A 24,449-nucleotide genomic window follows, 5' to 3' on the forward strand; every position below is an offset into this window, starting at 1 on the left:
TTATAAAAGTTGACTCGGCAAAATAGTGTGTGATACAAAGGGTTAACGTTAACGGAAATCATTCGTGATTGATACAAATTATATGCTGCCTTATAAAGTGTTCGTGTCACCAGTCAATACAAAAAATGAATAATAAAAAAGATTACCTTTGCTATGAAGAAAACAAAAAAAAATTGCACAATATCAGAATTTAACCGTTCCACGAGGATAGGGGACGCCGAACGTCGCGTCGCGTTTTCGGATCTGCAAAACGTTGCGCATTGCGTCTTGCGGAACGCAGCCTAGCTGTACAAAGCCTATGTATAGTTGATACCAGATACTGTACAGTATGCGCCGCACGTGTATATATTGTATATATGTATATACATACAAGGTGTCCCAATTTAAAAGCGACATTAAATTTTCACCCGAACTAATGGTTCAATGGGAAAACGTGTCCTACAAAAGTTGTATGGTTCAGAGGAAGACAGATGTTTGTCCAAGTTGCTCAGGAAATTTTTTTCGTATAAAGTTAATAATTCGTAAGATACAGCGATAAATAAAGTTCAAAAGGATTGCACTTGGGATTGCTCTGCAATTCATCATGTCTCAACCTCCCCGTGTATTGAAGAATTTAATTTTTTGTTCTATCTCACGAACCATTCAATTTATAAGAAAAAATTTCCTCAGAAGGTTGTACATTTTCCAATGAAGAATATTTTAGCTCGAACATAAAATGTGTGATTCCATTTTTTTTTAAATACTGGTCCATCCTCCACAGCATCACCAGTTGAGATGCTGAAACGCGTGACAAAAAATTTTTCTCGCGCTCCCCCCTCTTAATCGAACAATCTTTGTTGGACACATTTTCCCATTGAATCATTAGGTCGGCTGAAAACGTAACGCGTCTTTTAAATTGGGACACCCTGTATGTATATAGATAATGTTGTATCTATGTAGTGACCGGGCATTTTGCAGGTGGTCAACCTGGTTATGTTCGTTATTATATTTTGCGTACGTATTTTGCACTGCATGGTACAGTGTTCGGTATCGAATGAATCAATGCAAAAAAGAAATTCGTTGGAATTCGAACGATTTTTGGGACATTTTTTGTCTTTGCTATCCAAGTCGAGCCGACTTATCGTTATTTATATTATATATATATATATTTATATATATATATATATACATTTGTGTACGTAAGTGTATCGGTGTAATATAGATAAAGTACAACGCAGTGATGTAATAAATTGTTATCTAATGCTTGCAGGTTACGGCTCGATTACATAATATACTCTTCCAATCAATGATAGTGCAGCTTTTTTTTTCATCCCTCTCTTTTCGTCTTCCTAAGTGGTTCGTTTGATCAACTTTTTATGTGTTTATACCCCCTGCACGGTTCTGTTATATGCGTGTCAATTTCTTGTGTAGAAAACTTGGGTAGAAAATTCGTTGATAGAGATTTGATTAGTTAGATGCGTGTTACTGCGTGAGAGATAAATGTCGGTTTTGTTTTTTTTTTTTTTTTTTATGTTTTTTTTATTGCTGACTTCCTTCTCTACTTCTTTAATATAAGTAGAATTTTTTGCGCTGAACGTAAAGTATAAAAACGTGGTAGGTACTTAACGTGATGGTTGATTCGATTATAGTGTGGATTAATTTTCGTTAGTTTTTCTGTATAATAAGAAAATGCATTGTTTTATATTAATGAATTTACGAACAGCAAGATTTTTAAGAAATTTCACGATAATGATGAAGTTATGGTAACGTTGCATGTTTAGGAAAAATCAATACCTTTCGAGATGAATGAAATTTCGTAAACCATGATAAGTAAAAAATATCGATATTTTGCATTTATAATTTTTTTTCACCACTGACAATGGCGCTTCGTTACGTTAACGTTACCAACTTCATTCAGCATCATCAAATTTTAAGGTTTATTATACCTGTAGAATTGTAAAAAAAATACGCGTATTTTAAAGTTCATGCTCAAAATTCGAGCAACGTTATAACTTTTCTTAAACAGCTATATATATATATATATGTATACAACAGTTTTAATTCACTCGATAAGCCATTCTTCCTTATAATTATTCAAGTGGATGGTTCAACTTCTTCGTCGACGCGATTCGTCAGGTATTCTCTCCAGTTTTTGCCAACCCAGCATCACGTGTTATACTTGTTTCTATATTAAAACGCCTCGTCGATGCAGGCTTTTATACGAATCCGTGTCGTTTATTTATTTATCCTTTTTTTTTGTTTCTTTCTTTTCAATCCTTTCTTTCGTTTGTAATAAATTTGCGAGTAAACGAATAAAAATTAAAAAAGTCGAAACTTACGCGATGTTTTAACGAATGAGGTTAAACCGTAGAAGAGTTTGAGGAATTACGTACATAAATTTTACCTTCGAAGCAAGACATCAAAATACCGTATAATTGTCGGTGGGGGTAAAAAAACTTTGGGGAACGATCGATATTTGGAATGGTTTAATTTTGATCCGAAATTTGAATCATCCGAAAATAAAATAACGAAAGATTTCGAACAATTTATCATTCGTTGTTTTATTCCGATCCTTCCGTATTTATATCCCTATCCATAAATTATACGGTGTTTTAACACGTCTTGCTACGAAAGTAAAATTTATATACAAAATTCCTCCAAATATTTTATGATTTTTACCTTTAGTAATCTTTAGCAACCCTTAGTTTCGACTTTTTCATGTCTTATATTTTTTATTTATTTAATCGCATGTTTGAAATTTCGGTATATAGGTCATTCCAAATATTGACCCTTCGAAATTTTTACCCCTCGCTCATAATTGTGAATATTTATACGCAAACGCTGACGTATGTTTTTTTTTTTTTTTTTTTATAAATGGAATTTCTTTGTCTTCTCAACTCTAACAGTCTCTGCAGTTGTACGATGTGAAGGATTACACGCATCATGTATACTAATTATACTTGCAGGAACGGGTGGCTGCAAAGAGCCAAGGAGTAACCCTTATCGGGGGAAACCCTTCGTTTATATCCACCACCCCCCTGATTTCCGCCTTCAAGACTGTCATCTTCAAGACTGTTTCGGGAATGTAAAAAGAGGCGTTTATGCTCTGGATTTTCTTCTTTTTTTTTTTTTTTTTTCTTCGAACCAGCTGCTTCTTTCCTTTCCATGTGCTTCGGTAACAGCTGGATCGTGGAAGTGTAACAAGGGTGGCTTTTCCCCGGAACTCGGCTAATTTTCTTTACGTATAATGTACATTTTACATATTCACTCAGCAAATAGAACACCGAGTTGTGTAACGTGGAATGAAAAATATTTTAGATTTTAAATATCCTCTTGTGAATTACGTCGATGAACTGAAATTTTTTCGTGTTAAATGTACAGCAATTAAGTAATTGCACGATTTACGAATCTGATATTAATAACAGTTACAAAATCAATAGTAATAGTTACGATATTATATGCTTACACTGTCAAAAAATATTTCTGGCATGGAACAGTAAATTCCTCATATTGTAGACTTAATGTTTATTCAATTTACAAATACAACGAATTTAATAAACAACTTAGTATATTCGAATTACTTTTATTTTATTAGCGTTTTTTTTCTATAAATTTTTATAAAATGAACAAACTTTGATTGTAATTTAAGACAAATATTTACGTTTCTCTGAATTGAATTTGTAAATTTTGGAATCTGATTTCGTAAATTGACAACTGTTTTTCACAGTAAAAGTGTGTAGTAAATTCACAATCATTTTAAACAGTGTAAATAGATTTCAGACTCAATTTGACGTTGATTTGAATCTAAAAAATTGCTGTACATATATATTCCCAACACACAGCTACGTAAAATCTACATTACATGTTTTTTTTCCTTGCATTCTCTCAATTTGTTGATAATGTAGTTATACCGTTGAAGTAATCTTGTTGAAAATTAAGTAAATATTTTTAATTTTCGTCGCTGATATGTATATTTATTTATTTATTCATTCATTCATTTATTTATTTATTTATTTGACATACCGTGTGTTTGCTGCTATGTATGTTGTATCGGAAAAAGGAGGAGAGGGTATAAAAGATCCACGCAAGGGGAACACATCGTAGAAAAGGGACAATAGAACCACTTATTATCCCTCTAAAGCGGCGAAGATACTCCTGAGCTCTTGTTCGAGCGGATTTCCATGGATATTTAGTAGTCTAGTATCTAGCATCTAGGTATGCGCATGCATACATAGATGGATTTTTATCTACATAAAAGTGTGTGCCGTTGCGCTCCTCTGTCTTTTTTCTCTTGAGACTGCAACGGATCTCGCTATCTACGGTTTTCCACGCAACATTTTCCGGAAGTAGCTGAAGTTTAGGTATAAATCCTTAGCGGTCAATTTACTGCACGGGCATCTACATCGTTAGTTCATCGAAGCGTTAAACTTACTCTTTCGAAATCCTCCAAGGTTCACGGTGATTGCTGTACAGTTTATTTTTATAATACTTATTATACAGTGAAGTAGAAAGTGAAAAATAGTAATGGTTAAATTGCATTTTAAAAAACGAAACGATCGATCGATCGATATAATACACATTTTTATGAAACGATTTACTAAATCTTAGAATAACTCATCATTGATAAATTTAGCATTTTCATCCATACACGCATACCATTGTCTGTGATGCAAAATAATCGTTAATAATTACGTAATTTTATATGGAAAATTTGAAATCAGATGTTGGAAAACGGGAGAAACCGAGAACTATAATTATACCAATACATACATAGACATCAGAGAAACGTAAACGCGGGTATATCTGGTAACGTTTCACAATCTGTATTGTTACGTACACGTACTTCCTTTGCGCTTGCGAAGCGTGAATGATTAATTTTTGCGAATTAGCAACCTGCTAACTCGTATTTGTAGTGATAATTTTACAATTTTATCTCTTGCCTTTTTTCCTTCTCCTTGTGTTTTATTCATCGTGATTTAAAAGAGTGTCTCCGAGTTCGTTTTTTTTTTTTTTTTACAACGCTGTGCGAATGATATAATTACATTATTAAAAGATACTGTGGGGGGAGACGAAATCATATACAACAAAGAGAAAATTGGAGCGGTGTTTAATTTTTAACGAATGTAGAAAATGTTATCACGTCCAAGTAATTGGTACACAGAGTTATCGTAACGATTTATGACGATAAATAACCGTTGTATCGCGATTTTGGAACTGTTTGAATTTTGGTAAACCGTAATAAAAAAAATGCATACAGTAGATCCTCGATTATACGAACTAATTGGGACCGAGCTTAGTCGAGACTAAGATAATGAAAATTTCGTATAACCGAAATGAAATTTTTATATTAAGGTATAATAATATGTATAAAACAGAAATTTAAATCGACAAACAGTCCGTATTAAACATTTAAATACACATTAAATCACTTTTAAATACCGAACGATTATTTCATTACTTTGTTTTTATATAGTCGTGTATTGCCAATTGACGAACTGCTACTCGACATTTTTTAGCATGTAACAATATTTATTTTACATCAATAATATATTTTTTGAACCGACGCGACGTTCGGATAAATCAAGTCATGGTTCGGATAATCGAGGTTTTTGTCTACTGTATTCATATTTTGCAATCTTAGTTCTTTCATAATTATTGTAAAAATAAAAAAACAGTGATTTTGCCCTAACTTAAACCTCGTAAAATATTATGACAATACCTTATATATACCTACCACGCTTACCCTGCTCTGCAGGTATAGTAGATACCTACTTATAAGATGCGGCGTTTCCTCATTCTGTGCTATTCAAAGGTGCGCTTTACCGTGAAGACCCATTCATTCTGTACTGTAAATACCTATGATATAACGTATACCTGGTCCTACGCTCGTTCTTTATGTACCAAAGGTTCGCCTGTCTATTAATTTTCAAGTAGGTATAAAGAGACGAAGGACGACGAGTGCATGGGAGTTCTTCATTCTGATCTATGCCTCGTAAGCACAACGTAAAATACGTCGAGTTTCTCGAGATTGAAGCTAGTATAACATTATCGTAACGAATTAGTGGGGGGAAAAAAATCTGTGTACAATGATTACCAAGTATAACCAAGATTTCGAAATATGATTGTGTTTTGTTTCATTACGTACGTTTTACCGACAATTTCACCCGATTTCAAAATGGCGAAGTAACAGTTTTTTTTTTTTCATCTTTGTTTCTCTTTTGTTTTCCTCAGCATGAATCGTTACGAATATAAACTTTACTTACATTCGATATAATTGCGTTTCACTGCATACGAAAATATTGAAATATACGCGTTTAAATCTAGAGTGAATCTAATATTAACGTTTTTTCAAGGATCTATTGGACTCGTCTTATCTATTACAAAATATTCCGTATATGAATATACGTATATATATATACCTATATCTAACAGTAACGATTAAGGTTAGAAGTTGCGATTGTGTTTCGTCGGAAAAAACTCATTACTCACATATATTATTCATGTACAATAAACAGGCACGCGTGCATATTATCCAGATATAAATGCGCATACACACATATACAAACTCGCATTAAAACGGATGTACGGCTTGAGGAAGGATCGAATAAACAAACCGTTGAAACTTTTTTTAAACGACGCCGTTGGCGGCTATTTCTTCTTATTTAGGGGCGAAATACATTTCTTTTTTTCTTTTATTCTTACCCTGCCATGCAGCAGGAATCAACGGTGTACTTATACACCGCGTTTCTATTTCCTCCACATCCACTCGTCGTTAACTAACCGAGTTTATTTACAAAAATTCTTATCCCCTTTAGCCTCGAAGAAGATCCTCCACGTCTACACTATGTCATAAGTGGTTTATTTCTCAAGTACTACGGTCCGCTGCAAGCATGGTTGTTATGTCGATGCTTGTGTATAACACATGCGGCGGTGCTGCAGGGTTATACGAATACGAATAAAGCGAAGAAGAAGGAGAAGAAAAATTAATAAAATAATTATAATTCTAAATAGCATATTTCTTGACGCCTCTTATCCTGTGTTCAATTTTTTGTTTTTTCTCTTTTAATTTTTTGCCCCTTTCGTCGGATGCGGTAACACTGAAATAATAGAAATTAATTTTTACAATTCGAACCTAATATATTTATATACAGCCGGGTGTCGCTTGTACGGTTCTTTGTTCCAAGAGGAAAGATAGGTAGGGACTTTCTTGAAACATTTAGGAACCGTAAAAAGTACGAGACCGAGGGACAAAGGAGGCATAAGGTATATACGAGATGAAAAGAATGCGGACTACCGGAATCTAGGGGCCGCATACCGACAGAGTGACGCGCATCGGCACTGCGGTTATTGCACACACTCTCTCACAGCCGAGTCTCTATCGTTTTCTCTCTCTCTGCTCAGCGGGCAGATCATACTATGAATAATTATTCATTAATATTTTTTTTTTTTTTCTCTAATTTACCGTTTTATCGTATTCTTCAATCCTGATTCATCGTTTCCATACCCATGTAACCATGGAGTTTAAACTATCCATTGTGTTTTGAATGGATAAGAAAAGCAGGTTCAGTAAACCTGCGATAAAAACGACGATCCTCGACGTGTTACTCTTTCAAATTTTGATGTTGTTTCTTGCTGTACGGAAGTAACCTTTGTTTCGGATTTTTATCAGGAGTTTACCATTCGAGGTCTAGCCATTCAACCTGAACCACCCATTATTTGTATTAGGTATTTCCGATTTCCTTCTCTGGTCGACTGGCTTAATGACCCGAAACGTTACCCTGGAAAGGTTCAGGAATATCGCGTACCGCTAGCTTAAGTTTTGTAATTTCTGTACCTGCCGATACCTTATATGCCTGCAACGTAATGAGAGCTCCTTGTTTCTCTGAGTTCTAATTTTTCACTTATTTATTTATTTTTCCATTTTTCAGAATCACTTCAAGAGCCACGCTTCATAACGCAACCGTCCAGCAGCGGCAGTATCCTCAGCGAGGGTCGAACGAAAATATTGCAATGTCAAGCGAGAGGTTTGTGCGATGTCGTTACGGTAGGGTGGTTCATTTTTTAAACAATCTTTTCCTTTCTTTTTTTCGATCCAAAAATTTGGACAACGGTCTTTGTTACCGAAACAGGAATATCGTATCACCAAAAATTTTCCTATTTCATTTTCAATACCCGATTTTTATGAACAATGATTAATTGGATCACGATGCGAGAAAAATAAACTAATATGTATATGTAAGTCGGTAAGGTGTACAAAATGAAAATAATAGCCCTCTAGGCTTTACCATAATTTTTTTTTTTCAGTATTTGTTACAAATTTTTCGAGTGGCACCTTGTAAAAAAAAAAAAAAAAGTTAAAAAATTAATTACCCTACGTTATAACTATACAATCCAATCAATCACCTTGTCATAGATATAATATGGCTGTAATTGTTTATCGTACAGTGTACAGGCTATTCCACCTCCTTTCCTTCCCTTTTTTCCTATCACGTTATGGTTGTGCATGGTGCTTTTGTCCCTGTCTAACACTCTCAGGTGAAATATATATCACGTGACAGATAGAAACACCTCATCCGGTGGGCAAATGAAACCTTGTGGATGCACAAGTCTCCTGTAACTTGATCACGTGACCCTTGTAATAATAGAATTAAATCGAACCAAGGGTGGATACGCACTGCTATACGTATAATATAATTGGTGTTTCGCTTTAAATGAAATTACACATCTCGTTTATTTAATTTAATTTTTTTGTTTAATCAACATTCTTGAAACTGACTTTGAAACAATGAGACACCAGATGGGTATATCGACGAATGATTTATTCTCCAAAAGGAGGGTTTGTTAATAATTATTCATATCGAATTTGCAGGATATCCACAACCAAAGTATCGCTGGTTCAAAGACGGATTACCGCTGAACAACGAGCTCAGCTCCGAGCCCTACTATCGTATTCTGAATACTCGAAGAGAAGATGCAGGAACATATTATTGCGTGGCGAGTAACGAAGTCGGTTCTATATTCAGCGAACGGATAGCTTTTTCGGTTGCTTGTAAGTAATGATACATAATAATTAATTGGAATCTAAGGAGAAGCTGCAAAGTAAGTTTTAATCAATCCATTGATGGGCTCTCGTTGTTCTCTCGAAAGATATGGAAGTCTTTGAAGATCTAACCGAGCGAGCGGTCCTAGTCGAATCGGGGGACGCAGCTGTTTTAAACTTGCCTGAAATTGAGAGTCATCCGATTCCCGAAGTTATCTGGCTAACTTCAAACGGACCGTTGGCTTACGACATCAAGTATGCCACCACGGCTAATCAGCACACCCTTCTCATTCTATCTGCTTCGGAAAGCGACCAAGGATACTACAGGTATGTTCGGGAGTAAATTTTCAACCTATAATTTTATAATAAAACATAAATAATAATAAAATATTTTCGTCTTTCATCAAAGAGCGAGGGCGATAAACACCCAACTCGGTAAGGAAGAAAACAGTCCGTTCTTCAAACTCCAGGTGACCGGAGATCCGAACAAAGAGATTGCACCCAATATTATTGTAAAGCCTCAAGACACCCAAATAGTTAAGGATCATCCAGTCACTTATCTGCATTGTATAGCAAATGCAAGGTATGCAATCGGACTACTAAGAAAAAAATCGATGTTAAGCGGAAAGCTGTGATAGATTTCTTTTCTTTTACCACTTTGTTATCGTTTATATTCAGGCCGTTACACGAGCTGGAAACCCTTTGGTTCAAGGATGGTATACCGATCGAAAATGCCGGTATATCTTACAGCTTCAGGGATCTATGGAACCGAACACTTGGTCTGCTTTCTGCAAATTTGACCCACACTGGCCAATACACTTGCCACGTAAGCCTGAGGACCGGAGGCTATCCGACTGTCACTGCAAGCGCTAATATCACCGTTTACGGTGAGGAAATAGGAACGATATTTTTTTGCATGGATTTAATCATTCTGTTGAGATTAATCGCTTTACGTCTGGCTGAGAATGAAACACGATGAAAATTCTTGCAGAAAAACCTACTTTTATTAACGAATTGAGAAGAGAAATTCTTGGAGATTATGGTTCGACGATATCTATACCATGCGACGCGGTTGGCGTACCACCCCCAAAGGTTAGCTGGTTCAGAAATGCGGCTTCTGTAGATCATCTGTTGGGGATAAGGTAGGAAAATCATCAATTTTGGAATACGACAACGATTTTTTACTATCAGATGCCAAGTTTTTCAACACCTCTATGCAATTAGGTATGATACGGAGGAGGATGGCTCTCTCGTTATCCGTAAATTGACCATGGAGGACTCTGGCATGTTCCAATGCCTTGCGACCAATGAAGCCGGGGAGTCATCTGTTTATACGTGGCTGAAGGCCAAAAGTAAGTCATATTTGCCTTCTGAGTGTTTTTTTTTGCAAACAATGAATTTTCGTGAGAGTATGTTTTCGATTTTGGGTAATATAATTATTTGCTGGAATCGCCTAAGTGGGTACCGTTTATTAGTAATAATCATTTATATTCTTTTTAATGATGTGTTTTCGTTGGGCAGAGGGATCAGGGACAGGAAGAATTGGAAAACGAGTCGCTCGCTGGGCAGCCGGCTATAATGTAGTGAGAGTTCGTCAGTCTGATCGACAGTTTAAGTTCTTTCAATATCCAGACAGTAAGGAAAAGTTAACGTTTTGGACAAAGAAATAGCAAGAGCAAAAACTATATGAAAAATATATATAAATAAAACAATTGCTCCGTAGATTGATTAGGCCTGAGATACCTACCACTTTTAGAATAATCGTAGGCACGAGCTTGAGTTTGCAGATATTTGTACAGTTCACTATTTGTTGCTTGTTTCATGTGTTTGCATTTGAAATTTTTTGGTTTTTTATCTAGTTGATACTATCATATACACATATACATAGTTACAGAGGATGGGATTGATATTGCTGATTATATTATATTTACATGCGCATTTACATTTACTTACCTACATTTACTTGGCACGGGTTTTGTTTTGATTGAATGCCGACAGTATGGAATATAAAGGCCAGAAGTGATTTTGGCGTAGCGAGTATTTCTTATTATCAAAACAGCGTGATAATTGTGTTGTTATTTATCCTCTTTATTTGGTTTATTACAGATTTATTTTCGTTTTGCACTGCACCTAGATATTTTTTATATCCTTTGATTATAAGTAAACTCAACAGGCATATAAGGATCAAACAAATTATATGCTTCACACAGTTTATTTGTAATATGATTACGACAGATTACTTTGAAACTTGAACGAATCTCTAAATACCTGTTGATTTTACTTGTAAGATTTTTTTCTGTTTTTTCGCATTACTCTTTATTTCCCACAGCTAACAGTTGTGCATTTTCATGTAACGAAGTTATTTCAGTCACCCAATTGAGTAATTTTGTATATGGTACATACACGTCACTTACCTGTGTATCATAGCTACAGTATAACTTTCTAATATCATCATTTACGCGTTTTAGGTCCTAATTTTTTTTCTTCCAAACAATACAAAAACATGGACTAAATTCAATTGTTAATTATTGGAAGACAAAAAATATGACGGTATTGTGTAAATTATGCTGTGAAATTGGGTTTGTCATTATTTTAGTCGTGATTATAAAATCATGTATAGCCTGTTAATTGCATGATAGAAGTAGAGAATGATAAGAGAGGATATTAAGCTGTTAGAACTTGTGTTACAGCATCGATACCAGTTATGGAATCGCCACCTCGAAACGTAACTGTCTTGGACGGCAAAGATGCTTCGATAACGTGCAAAGCTGTCGCTGCGCCAGTGCCAAACGTCACATGGATTTATAACGGTATTGTAGTGAAGTTCCCACCACATTACCTTTCTACTGCCTGTCAATTTCGTAATATAAGTTAACACTTTTTCCTCGCTCCTAAAGACGCAGATACGGTAGAAGTTGCCGGCAGAGTTCAAATTCTAGAGAACGGAGATCTGCTGTTAGCAGCTGTAATGCCAACTGACGCTGGAAAGTACACATGTATCAGGGCAAACGAAGCAGGGTCTGTAAATGGATCGGCTTATCTCACGGTATTAGGTAAGTCTATAAACTTTCCTAGATGTCTGACTTCTCGCCTATAACTTTTTAACAAGGCAATTAATACTTTTTTTATTCTCCACTTCAGTGAGAACACAAATTATTCAGCCACCGGTCGACACGTCGGTTCTACTCGGTTACACTGCCGAGCTGCAATGTAAAGTTTCCAGCGATCCAAAAGTGCCATACGATATCGCATGGTTTCATAACAAACAGTGAGTTGAATTATTTCTAGTAATTTCCTCGGTATATATTTGCTTAGAACATTGGAGACAATTCACGCTTATTTCATAATTAGGGTTATAAATACAAGAGCAAGCCAAAGAGTGAAAATGCGAGATGACGGGGCCTTGGAGCTTGCTGCGGTAAGAGCCTCGGACGTGGGAGAGTACATGTGTTCTGTAGTATCGCCTGGGGGAAACGACACAAGAAAAGCCCGTCTTAGCGTTATAGAATTACCTTTTGCGCCTATAAATGTCCAGGCGGTGAGAATGGAGGAGATATCGCCACGAACGATAAACGTTAGCTGGGTGCCTGGATTTGATGGAAACAGTCCGACGAACAAATTCATAATACAAAGACGAGAAGTGCCTGAATTAGGTAATTGATCCTTCTAAAAACAGCGTAAACATCCGTTGACAAAATCTTTTTGAACACTACTGACCGCATTCTTTGCCCATATATCCTCCACAGGCCCGATACCGGACCCGCTCTTAAACTGGGTTACCGAGCATAGTAACGTATCAGCTAGTAGTCGTTGGGTTCTCTTAGACAGCTTGAAAGCAGCAGCTGCATATCAGTTCCGAGTTAGCGCAGTAAACAGTGTTGGAGAGGGCCCTCCGTCAGATCCTAGCAACGTCATGGTGCTTCCGCAAGAACGTGAGCAGAATTTGACCGATGGACACTGTGAAATGGTAACTTTCTTTTACTAAGATTTGAATATTCTTTATTCCCAACAGCACCGTCCGGCCCGCCTCTTGGATTCGTCGGATCGGCGAGATCGTTTTCGGAAATAATAACTCAATGGCAGCCCCCGCTGGAGGAGCATCGTAACGGTCATATTTTGGGATATATTTTGCGATACCGATTGTACGGCTACAACGACAGTCCTTGGACTAATCAGAACATCACAAATGAGGCGCAGAGAAATTACTTGATAACGGATTTGATAACGTGGAAAGACTATATAGTTCAAATTGCAGCGTACAATGACAAAGGCGTTGGGATATTCACCGATGGTGTGAAGATTAAAACTAAGGAAGGCGGTGAGCTGCAAATATCATAATTGTTTCAACTCGCCCTACCTGGCTTTCGCTTTCGATTCCACTTTTTTACTTGCTGTAATTATGTTATCATAATCAAATTTGAACAATTGACAAGGGAATTTTTATATTCTCTTTACAGTTCCTGAAGCCCCACCAACGAATCTGAAAGCCAGGGCGAGAAATTCTACAGCGGTAGAAGTATGGTGGAAGCCTCCGAATCCCCAGAAGATAAACGGCATAAATCAAGGCTACAAACTACAGGCTTGGATCGGTGGTAATTTTACCGAAGAAAATGAGTATAAGTCTACGACCGTTCCACCGAGCTTATTTGACCCTTTGGCTGAGCAGAGTGCCACGATTACAGGGCTGAAAAAATACACATTGTACAATATTACTGTCTTATGCTTTACTGATCCTGGAGACGGGGAGCGAAGCGCACCCGTTGAAATACGTACGAGTGAAGATGGTGAGATAGATTGCTATCGGTAGCTTCATTAATTTGCGCCCAACTTCTTTCAATGGCTAGCTACAAAGTTCGCGTTGATTCATTTGATTGCATATTCCAGTTCCTGGTGCCATTGAAAATCTTCAATTTGACGAAATCAGCGACCGGGAGGTGACGGTGCGATGGAACCCGCCGCACGAAACTAATGGAATACTTACTGGTTATCAGTTGAAATACATGATAAAGGATTTACCAGAATCATTGCGGGTCGAAAATTTCACGGCAGACGTACAATCGACAAAAATTCAACATCTACAGGTATGATTGAGGTGCACAGGCAGCAGCAACCTTTGACTCGTTTGATTATCTCAATTTTGTACTGGAAAAATTTTTGGTGAATACTGTAGCTACTATTTCTTCATCCTCAGGCAACTACACATTATAAATTTGAGGTAACTGCTTGGACGTCAAAAGGTGCAGGTAAATCAAGAATTGCAACGATCCAATCAGGCGTTGAGCCAGTGCTGCCAGAACCTCCAACCAAATTGGCTCTTTCAAACATTGACGCCTTCTCGGTAGTTCTTCAATTCACCCCAGGATTTGACGGCAACTCATCGATCACAAAGTGGACTGTACAGGTAACATTAACGTAACAAATCGTCTCATTTTCGGTAGCAACGTTCTTCTCAAGGCTGGCTAGATGAAGCATCATGTGCACACTTTGAATCAACAGGCACAAACGTCGCGAAATATGACATGGTACACTGTCTATGAGGTATCTGATCCCGACGCAAGTACGATCACCGTTAAAGGATTAACCCCGTTTATGCAGTACAAGTTGAGACTAATCGCCAACAACGTTGTCGGTATGTCTGGCCCGTCCGAACCAACGAAAGAATTCCAGACAATCCAGGCGCCTCCTTCGCATCCCCCTCGAAACGTCACCGTCAGAGCTATGAGTGCGACCGAATTACGCGTCAGATGGATCGTCAGTTTCACTTTTAATGACTTTATTGAAAGACTGCGGAGACTGTCTATTTCCAAATCTTGTGTTTTCATTGAATTTACAGCCACTGCAGCAAATAGAATGGTATGGAAATCCTAGAGGGTATAACATTACCTACAAAGAGCTGAGGACGAACAAGTCTAAGAGCATATCTATTGAAGACCACACAGCAAATTCCTACGTACTGGAGAATATGGAAGAATTTGCGCTATACGAAATTGTTATGAAGGCTTATAACGATGTTGGTTCGTCTTCTCCTAGTCCTAAGGCTATCGAGAGAACACGTGAATCGGGTAAGCTTATTTCTTCTTAAAAAATCGTTTCGATATTCTGTAGTTGTACTTGCTTTGATTTAAATTGTCGAACAACTGTTTGAATTACAGTCCCGTCTCTTGGGCCAATCAGTGTTGAAGCAAATGCAACCTCTTCCACAACTATTGTTGTAAAATGGGGTGACATTCCCATTGAGCATCAAAATGGGCAGATTGAAGGCTTCAAAGTTTACTATGGCGCCAGTAATCGGTTACCATTTCAGTATAAAAATATTCCGACGAATGCCACATTCACAACTACTCTGACCGAACTACGAAAGTTTGTTCAATACCACATTCAAGTTCTCGCTTATACCAGGCTTGGTGACGGCGTCTTGAGCCTACCACCGATCAGAGTGCAGACCTTCGAAGATGGTGAGAAATATTGCTTCTTTTTGCTTTCATCGGAGTCGCACGATATTTGAAATCTCTTATTCTCTATATTAATTCATCCATGTATCAGCACCCGGGGCTCCGTCAAATGTATCTTTCCCGGACGTCAGCTTCTCAATGGCTCGTATAATCTGGGATACTCCTGAAGACCCTAACGGTGAAATTCTGGCGTACAAAGTCATGTTTCACCTAAACAGTAGTCAGGATCATCAATTTTCGAAAGAATTTCCAGCATCTGATAGAACCTTTAGGTACGTTTGCCTTTGACGTACGATTAGAACGAGTATTCATCACCCGACTTAACGGTTTATTTTTCATCAGGGCAACGGGATTAAAACAGGAAGAATATTACATGTTCTCTGTGACTGCCCAGACGAGATTAGGATGGGGAAAAACTGCGTATGCACTTGTATTGACTACTAATAACAGAGAACGACCTCAGCCACCGTCCGCTCCTCAAGTCAGCAGGTCGCAGGTGCAGAGTCGTCAAATCACATTCAGTTGGACTCCCGGGCGTGACGGATTTGCTCCGTTAAGGTATACAATAGTTAATTTCTTTCAAACCCTGATACTGGCCCCTGCTGCACGAATATATTTCTTTTTGTTGTCTTTTCTAATTTTGCCCACTTTTGTAGATATTACACAGTGCAAAAGGCTGAGAACTCTGGACCTTTTCAAACGATACCAGAAAGAGTGGATCCTTCGGTTAATTCGTACACTGCAAACAATCTCAAGCCATTCACACAGTATCAGTTTCGTATTCAAGCAACAAACGACATCGGCCCTTCAACATGGAGTGCCGAATCTGCTCAAGTTCAAACTTTGCCGACAGGTTTGTAATGCGCTATTACTATTGAATGTGATTCTTCACTGCTACCCAGTAAAACAACTTTCAATCTCATCACAGCCCCGTCACGCGCAGTAATCGGATTGAAAGTGGTGCCTATAACAAAATCGAGTGTAGAAGTTCACTGGGAACCCATAGAAGAAATTTACTGGAGTGGAGATCACGCTACAGGTGGTTATCGAGTCGTGTATCAACCAGTGTCTGATTTTCCGACCGCTCTTGAAGCTGCGCCAAAGAAAAATATTCCAGGAATCAAGGTGAACGATACGTTAATTTTGATTTTGATTACTAGGTTTGCTTAGATGTTGTATTCTTTAATTTTCGGGTATAACAAATCTTTCCTTACTTACAGAACAATATGATGGTTTTAAGTGATCTAATGGAAGATAAAAATTACGAAATAGTCGTTGTGCCATTCAACTCAGAAGGTGAAGGTCCTCCTTGTCCGCCAGTCACGGTATACGTCGGCGAGGCTGTTCCTACGGGAGAACCTCGGGAGCTCAATGCGAAGGCTCTATCGTCTACCGAAGTACATTTAAGTTGGAAACCGCCTCAGCTCGATATGCAAAACGGTGACCTCCTAGGTTACAAGGTGAAACGTCTGCTTTTGACATTTTTAAAAACAATTATATTATCGATTTGATTTTCTTACCATACATTTTTTTTTCTTTACCAGATATTTTACCTAGTCACGGATTCGCCGCAGGAATTTGAGAAGCCACAAGAGGAAGAAATCGAAGTCGTACCTGCGTCATATCTTACTCATGGTCTTGTTTTTCTTGACAAATACACCGAATATCGCATACAGGTTTTAGCCTTCAATCCAGCTGGAGACGGACCTCGAACACCGGCTATCACAGTCAGGACTAAGGAAGTAAGTCATAGTTCCGCTAGACTGCAGTGATAATTGTAATTATTTAAGTAATTAAAATTCCTCAACACTGCTTTCTGTGAAGTAAGGTATGATGAAAATGCAAATCGTTTTTTATTTTACAGGATATTCCAGGGCCACCAAATAATTTGCAATTTATTGACATAACTATGACAAGTATGCGCGTCACCTGGGATCCACCAAAGATGCGTAACGGCCAGATCGTTGGATACATTGTGGCGTACGAGACTGCAGAACAAAACGATCGTGAGTTATTAAAAAATATGTCCTTAGATAGCTTACCCGCTGTTAACAACAACAACAACAACAACAACAACAACAACAACATCAATAATCATTATTATAATAATCATTTTGTGGGCAACTGTTAATGGCTAAACATATGCTCCATACAGATGTGAAAGATTTCATAATATTTGACGCTTTTAGGGTTTAGCAAACAAGTTAAACAAAAAGTAACTGAAACAAGCCTGCTTGTCCAACCACTGGAGGAAGAAGTTACATACACGTTCACAGTCCGAGCTCAAACAATTGATTTTGGACCACCAATTTCTGGGAACGTTACAACCGGACCACAGCTTGGATCACCTGTAGCACCAAGCGAGCTTGCCATTTCGAAAACTGTAACCAGTGTCGACCTGCAGTGGACCAACGGTGCATCTGGAAAAGGACCTTTACTAGGTTATTACATTGAAACTAGACGCAAAGGTGAGTGGTAAAATAGCTTGAATCGTTCGTGTTGTAGAATTTCTAAAAATTAAGCCCGATTCAATGGATTTTTCAATTCTTCTATGTCCTCCATTCCTATTTGTTTATAAGAAAGTTAAGTTTTCTTAGCCTTTTCAGTACCAGGAGATAATTTTACAAAAAGAGATGAATTGAGACATAGAGATTTTTATTATTTTTATAATAGTTTCTTTTGCATATTTACTTTCATATTAACACAGTTATATTGTTGTTTCATATCACATAACAGCTATGGAAGATTGGCAGCATTGTAAGTGAGAATATACGTAGATTTGCTGATGGCCAGCAATCTAGATGTTGCATATTCTAGGCTGCAGTCAAGTATACATTTAATATACATAGATCCTGTAAACAGAAGACACACCATTTCACACTTTACAGTCGTTTGGAGTAAATATATTAGTGTGCACAACAAGATATAGAATAGAAGTTTACTCGTTGTCATCTGAGATACTATTTGAGGGGACATTACACGGCTTTTCAATTAGGCGATTAAAATCTTGAATCATAAACTCTCGTTTTAAAATTGTATACTCGACTGCATCAGCGTTTTGCCAGCACGAGAAGTGTTTTTTTCATTCTCTTCTTAATCCCTCTATGCCATACTTACACGGTGTGAAACTAGTAATGTCGACGAATTCAATGTGCGGAGTAAGAAATAAGTAGGTAGTCCATCGATTAACATTCAAATTAATTGTATGAGCGTCTTATGCATACATTCCCATTGTGCAGTATACAATTATTTAACAAATATTTCTCCCTACATTCCTCCTCTGTGTTTTTTGCAAATAGTTGATCAATTGCAAATCAATATTTGCAAGTATTCCTACCAAATATGAAAATTGGAAGCATTACATGGATTCAGATTTGTGGATTTAACAAGGATTTTTGACTTTCACAAAACAGTGTAATTTTAATCATGTTGAGATGTAATACTCATTGATATAAAAACATTCATTTTTCGGTATATGAACTTAATCATCTAGCAATACAAAGAAACTTCACCTACCAATTTGGTTACACTGTCAAATTCTTATATCGATTTCATATGAGTTTATGCTTTTGATAAATGTATGTATCAACAGTAGCAAAACATGCATAGGTTAAAAGAATAACATGACGGATAGAAGTTGAATCAAAATCTTGTACAGAAGATATAGTGTATTGTATTGCGCCATTTCAATGTGATATATCCTTATAGATTAGGTTTTTCAATGTTTAGTTGCCTTGGCCATAAAGTGTGATTAATTATTTTGTACCTAGTCGTCAGAACTAAAAGTTTAACACATACCCCGAATGTTTTCAAGCTTCGTTTATCAACTATTATAAAAATGTTCATTTCAGATGATGCCCGCTGGCAAACGATAGTGAAGAGCACCAATGGTCCACTTACAGAATATACAATATCCTACCAGAATCTTCTACCATCTACCTCATATTTATTCAGAGTGATATCATACAATCGGTATGGTATCAGCTATCCAGCATATTCAAAGGATGCGGTAATTTGAAATTTTTTAAATCTGTGTAGCAACTTCAATTTCAATAAAACCACACAAGGAGTATATGTAATTGTTAATAATTAAATTTTTTCGTCAAGGTTTTAACTCCTTCAAAGTTATACTTTGAATATGGATATCTTCAACACCGACCATTTTATCGACAAACCTGGTTTATGGTAGCTCTGGCTGCATGCTCAGTTGTTATAATAATCATGGTCATAGCAATACTGTGCGTGAAGAGTAAGAGCTATAAATATAAACGTAAGTAAAGATCCTGGATTGCAGCTCGGTGCAGAGGTGCTGGACGACACCGATAACATATATTAAAAATGAAATTTTCAGAAGAAGCCCAAAAAACTCTGGAGGAATCGATGGCTATGGACGTAGATGATCGGCAGGAATCTGATTTAGAATTGTACAGATCGCGACATGCTGGTGGAGGAGCGATGAACGTGGCCAGCACATGTGGCACATTGGGCAAGCGAGGCACCTTGGCTCGTAAATCCACGCATCATCCCCCGCCTCCGACAATGCTGGGTAAATCTCCGCCTCGACCTTCTCCAGCATCTGTGGCTTATCACAGTGATGAGGAGAGTTTGAAGGGTTACGATGAAAACCCTGATGACAGTAGCGTAACGGAAAAACCGTCTGAGATCAGTTCTACGGATTCACAGGTAATGATGTAGATTTTTCTTCGAGCTCCCCTCAACTTGCGAAAGTTTGAGAACGAAGCTAATTACTTTGTTGGGAATATGATTTCAGGGATCCGAAAGTGAAAATGAGAGTGTCCAATCGGATCCTCACTCCTTTGTCAATCACTATGCTAATGTCAACGACTCGTTGAGACAGTCATGGAAACGACAAAAACCGGTTAGAAATTATTCCTCCTATACAGATTCTGAGCCAGAAGGAAGCGCGGTGGTCAGTCTGAACGGAGGACAGATCATAATGAATAACATGGCAAGGTCAAGGGCTCCTTTGCCTGGTTTTTCATCGTTTGTATGATCTGTGATTTCACTCCAAAGAACTAACAATATAAAGACTTCAACCAAATCCTCAAAAAGTTTATGTGTACGTGGACGTAAAGAAAGTGACAATAACACAGACTACTATTAATGACAGAAAAAGATGAGTTATGGTGGTGAGCCCAGTTAATGCAGGGTAATATTGGTGCACCCAGCTAACAATAGATACAAGAACATTTGCTGAAATGCGTTTCTTTTCATTTATAGATCATCTTGATATTGTGATATACTGTTACATACATTATACTATATTATTTATAACTTTAGGCGCTGTCAATTTTTTACGCGAATAAGCTCAAGCGTACTTTCAGCGATTAGATTGTAGCTAGCCAAAAAGTATTAGATAATGGCCTACTCATCAATCGCATAATTTTCTTTTTATGTTTCAAATCATGATTCTTAGTGTAGATAGTCACATGAATATAATTTACTGTAAAATAGTTTATTATCAGTACATAATGTATCACATCATGGGCCATAATCTTCAATTTGTACTTTAGGATAAGAAACAAGAACGTAATAGTCTCAGTGATCTGTCCTAAAATCGGTTGATCGGTAGGAGAAAAGAACTTTGGACACCAAAGTCTCCCCAAAACCGTTAAGAGTATCGATGTTCCTTTTGAAATCGAAAAACTCTAAATAATTACGCTCATCATTCCGTGAGACATTTTTTTTTAATTTAATGTGAACATGGAGAAGGATTGATGTTACTTAAAACGAAATTGATTTAGCAATCGTAACATCTTGATCCCAGCCACATGGTGCAATTTATTTAAACAAATGTCAAGAGTATTGGAGCATTTATTAGTACATTACGATTAGCAAGAAATGGACTATGAAACAGTTTAATTCCGCAGGGAAAACTAATTTGCGGGTCTGAACTGAATCAAGGCCGGATTGATGAACTTTTCCATGTGTACATGCGAGACAATGAGATGATCCTAACTTTTCAATTTTAACATCGCAACTTCGGCCTAGGAGTCATTTCCAAATTCTAGGCGTTAAACAAATTTCTCAATAGACCCGGCGCCAAAGTCGTATAGGCGAATGTCAACTTGTTGAATCTGTTCAAAGATATCGCGAGTGACTTGAGCAAATAGAGAATCGTTTCTATAAATCATACATAATCCCACTAAGCTTATTAATTAGTCGTATGTTAAGAATGATTTCTTCTATTGCATTTTTTGTAATGCTATTTTCCTATTACATTGTCTAGGACCAATTCATGGGTAATAGAAAAAGGCTGATCTTTCTACTTATATCTTAACGACTATATCAACTGAAAATAGTTACATGTCAAGGAGTCCAGAGCATGTACATGTATGAGATGCAGTGATTCTAATTTTTTAAATGATGACTCCGTATAGGATCTATTTAAAAAACGAAAGACACGAAAATAATTGCTACCAGAAGGTATGCTTTGGACTTTTTAATCGATAATAATGTAGATTTTATGACGTCTTAGCAATCAATAAAGATCACCGTCCGGTGTTATAACAAAGAGCATATAATAATAATAATAATAATAATGATGATGATAGAAGGAACACGAGACGTGTCTCTTGAACACTGCCAACAAATTTTTTAGTTCAAATTTTGTATTATTTATATTACCTTACTTTTGTAATTAATATTAATATAAATTATAAACTGATTAATAAATTAATCAAATTATAATGCATTTATACCGCAAATTCAATTCTAGGTATATGTTATCCTTTTAATAAAGATTTATGAATTTCTAACGGTTGCACTGTTCATTATCAAGTTACGTAGGTAGATGTCGACGATCTGTGACTTATGAAAGATAAACTGTAAAAGACGGGATGAAATTGTATGTGAAATGAAAATCAAATACGTAGTTACATTAAAACATAAAATCATTGGCTTTATTAACAAAATATTGTCATCTGTAGTTCAATTATTCACAAGGTTATTATTTACGCCAAAAGACGTTGTCACATCTCTTGAACCAGCTGGTTAAGTTACCAGGCAAGTTTGGATCATCTAATTGTTTGATTGCTGACCATGCAGCTACGTCTGCTATGCTTGGAGAGCTCCTTGAGAGCAGCCATTGTCCGTTTCCTACATTACCGGCTAGAGTCGCAAATACCGAGTTTGCATGCATTCGTGACTTTTGGAAAGATAGCTCATGGCAAAGGTCTAGCAAAGAATCAATTTTCGATGCGTCAATTCCACATTCCCTACTCTCGTAATTATGGCTGGCAATAAGCCTGCTTAGGTACCTCAAGAGGCTCACTTCACCTAGGAGTCGCGTCCCTTGGACGCCAGAGATGATTACTTCCAGATCTGATACTGCAAAATAAGTGTATGTTAGTACCTGATATTTCCATCATATAGTTTGTCAAATATTTTCAAAATTCTCTATGTTGTTAATATTCATGGCCATGCCAAAGATTTCTTACTTTCTTTCCATATCAGTGATACCTCGACGGTGTGGTTCTCACTATTGAAATTTTGCGCAGTCAGTGGAAATTCAGGAACTGGAGATGTGCTGGTAGAGTGAGTGTGACAGGAAACGTAGATATCTGTGTCATTCCAAATATTTTGCAACGCCAACAATGAAAAAGGAGGTTTAGTGGGATTTACATTTACCACCAAATCCGTGCGAACCTTTTCCTAGAAAAGAAATGACAAAGATGACATATTGTTAGTTTCAAGTTTGTCCCACAATGATAAGCGGAAATTGATAAACGATAAATTTACAAGAGGAAAAATCACCTTGCTTCTCGGAGCAATGACATGGGTAGTATTGCTAGGTCTTGAATTTTTTAATATTCCATGTAGAGTAGAGACCTGCTTCTTCAGTTCCGCGAGCTGTGATAGAATTTTTTCCTGCCTGAGTTCCAGCTCTACGATTTCTGGCAACGGATTCTGAAATTTTATTTCCAAAGATTTAAGACATGTAAGTTAGAGAAATTGTAGGGTGAAATTTTTTTTAATCAACTCTAGTTTTGATTGCAATAATCGTTAGTCAAGTGAAAAGCAATTGTTTATTGGCAGCGAAATCAAAAAGCATATCACAATCTACATATCGCTAGTCCAGTTTGCCTATTAGTTGAGGATTTTGACATGCAGATTAATTTCATGTTTTCTTGGTTATAAAACAGAGTGTGGTATTTGTTTTTTCTTAGTCAACAGTCAGACTTTGGTAAGACAATCCGTATGTAAAATAGGTTGAAGCCTGATAATGATCCATACTTTAAAGGCAGAGCACTATATTAACATTGTTTTTCCTGAATGAACACGTTATGCAAAATACTAGTATATTCTAAAAATTTGGGGGGGTAGAGTCACATTGATCAAGCTCGCACAACCGCTTTCTCAGTTGATCGTGATTAGTGCTTGTGGAAATTTTGGGAGGAGTCACACACAGACAAAGGGCAAGAGGAATAAACTTTTCTCGTCAAACAATGCAGGTTTCACAGGTGAGTAGAATTCGAACGATAAAACGAAACCGCTAGGTTATATTTAGGTGAATAATGGAAATGAATAAACCTTTAAAAACTTGATAACCTGTTCGGTAATATCCGACACAATCTTGCTACTCTCGTGGCTCGTACGATCACTCAACTTCGGTTGAACCTCGTTTATGTTTTTCATTATGTACACGCTTTTCGGCTCGTAAACTTCTCCTGGCATCAAGACAATCGGTTTTAACGCGTACATTGTTGTGCCACAACTCATTTTCGTTTACGCAAGTATCCGGTAATGTTACGCGTTTATTTTAATATCCCGAAAAAATCTTTCCACCCTATCGTATCGTTTCGTATTCTTCGCTTTAGCTAGACGGCCATTTTATTTCCCTTAAAGTATGTACCAAGCAATTTTTGGCAAATCGTCCGACGGAGCTACGAGGTGACAAGAGGGGAGGATATCCTATGCATATCCCTTCTGCGCAAATAGCCAAGATGATTTCTAAA

At 37.1% G+C, this 24,449-nt stretch overlaps 2 protein-coding genes across 7 annotated transcripts in view; one reads left to right on the plus strand and one right to left on the minus strand.

Annotated features, from left to right (window-relative positions):
• Positions 1-22,314, plus strand: part of LOC107221277 (protein sidekick) — a 35,415-nt gene extending 13,101 nt beyond the window's left edge. The window contains exons 2-34 of one of the 5 annotated variants that reach the window (XM_046741951.1): positions 7,908-8,003; positions 8,849-9,028; positions 9,127-9,346; positions 9,429-9,602; positions 9,698-9,906; positions 10,011-10,161; positions 10,244-10,371; positions 10,541-10,654; positions 11,710-11,829; positions 11,917-12,072; positions 12,161-12,287; positions 12,371-12,672; positions 12,766-12,951; positions 13,032-13,337; positions 13,477-13,803; positions 13,904-14,100; positions 14,211-14,420; positions 14,516-14,770; positions 14,853-15,081; positions 15,172-15,474; positions 15,563-15,743; positions 15,814-16,029; positions 16,128-16,324; positions 16,400-16,596; positions 16,692-16,931; positions 17,016-17,213; positions 17,336-17,477; positions 17,661-17,939; positions 18,208-18,228; positions 19,323-19,480; positions 19,579-19,741; positions 19,826-20,154; positions 20,243-22,314. In XM_046741951.1, the coding sequence (XP_046597907.1) occupies positions 7,908-8,003; positions 8,849-9,028; positions 9,127-9,346; positions 9,429-9,602; positions 9,698-9,906; positions 10,011-10,161; positions 10,244-10,371; positions 10,541-10,654; positions 11,710-11,829; positions 11,917-12,072; positions 12,161-12,287; positions 12,371-12,672; positions 12,766-12,951; positions 13,032-13,337; positions 13,477-13,803; positions 13,904-14,100; positions 14,211-14,420; positions 14,516-14,770; positions 14,853-15,081; positions 15,172-15,474; positions 15,563-15,743; positions 15,814-16,029; positions 16,128-16,324; positions 16,400-16,596; positions 16,692-16,931; positions 17,016-17,213; positions 17,336-17,477; positions 17,661-17,939; positions 18,208-18,228; positions 19,323-19,480; positions 19,579-19,741; positions 19,826-20,154; positions 20,243-20,485 (6,554 nt within the window). In that variant the 3' untranslated portion in view covers positions 20,486-22,314. Of the gene's footprint in view, positions 1-7,907; positions 8,004-8,848; positions 9,029-9,126; positions 9,347-9,428; positions 9,603-9,697; positions 9,907-10,010; positions 10,162-10,243; positions 10,372-10,540; positions 10,655-11,709; positions 11,830-11,916; positions 12,073-12,160; positions 12,288-12,370; positions 12,673-12,765; positions 12,952-13,031; positions 13,338-13,476; positions 13,804-13,903; positions 14,101-14,210; positions 14,421-14,515; positions 14,771-14,852; positions 15,082-15,171; positions 15,475-15,562; positions 15,744-15,813; positions 16,030-16,127; positions 16,325-16,399; positions 16,597-16,691; positions 16,932-17,015; positions 17,214-17,335; positions 17,478-17,660; positions 17,940-18,207; positions 18,229-19,322; positions 19,481-19,578; positions 19,742-19,822; positions 20,155-20,242 lie in introns of all 5 variants that reach the window. The other 4 variants (XM_015660208.2, XM_046741952.1, XM_046741953.1 and 1 more) reach the window with 4 other exon arrangements.
• A 53-nt stretch (positions 22,315-22,367) lies between these two features.
• Positions 22,368-24,410, minus strand: LOC107221283 (probable aminoacyl tRNA synthase complex-interacting multifunctional protein 2). 2 transcript variants are annotated; one of them, XM_015660219.2, is made up of 4 exons: positions 24,043-24,410; positions 23,248-23,400; positions 22,932-23,145; positions 22,368-22,821 (listed from the first exon to the last, which is right to left on the minus strand). In XM_015660219.2, exons 1-4 carry the CDS (start codon positions 24,211-24,213, stop codon positions 22,442-22,444), a joined length of 918 nt encoding a protein of 305 aa, XP_015515705.2. In that variant the 5' UTR covers positions 24,214-24,410; the 3' UTR covers positions 22,368-22,441. The 2 variants fall into 2 exon arrangements, with proteins under 2 accessions (XP_015515705.2, XP_015515704.2); XM_015660218.2 differs by having other exon boundaries at positions 24,025-24,410.
• Between the last annotated feature and the right edge of the window lie 39 nt (positions 24,411-24,449).

Source organism: Neodiprion lecontei, chromosome 5, assembly GCF_021901455.1.
Source record: "Neodiprion lecontei isolate iyNeoLeco1 chromosome 5, iyNeoLeco1.1, whole genome shotgun sequence".
NCBI lineage: Eukaryota > Metazoa > Arthropoda > Insecta > Hymenoptera > Diprionidae > Neodiprion > Neodiprion lecontei.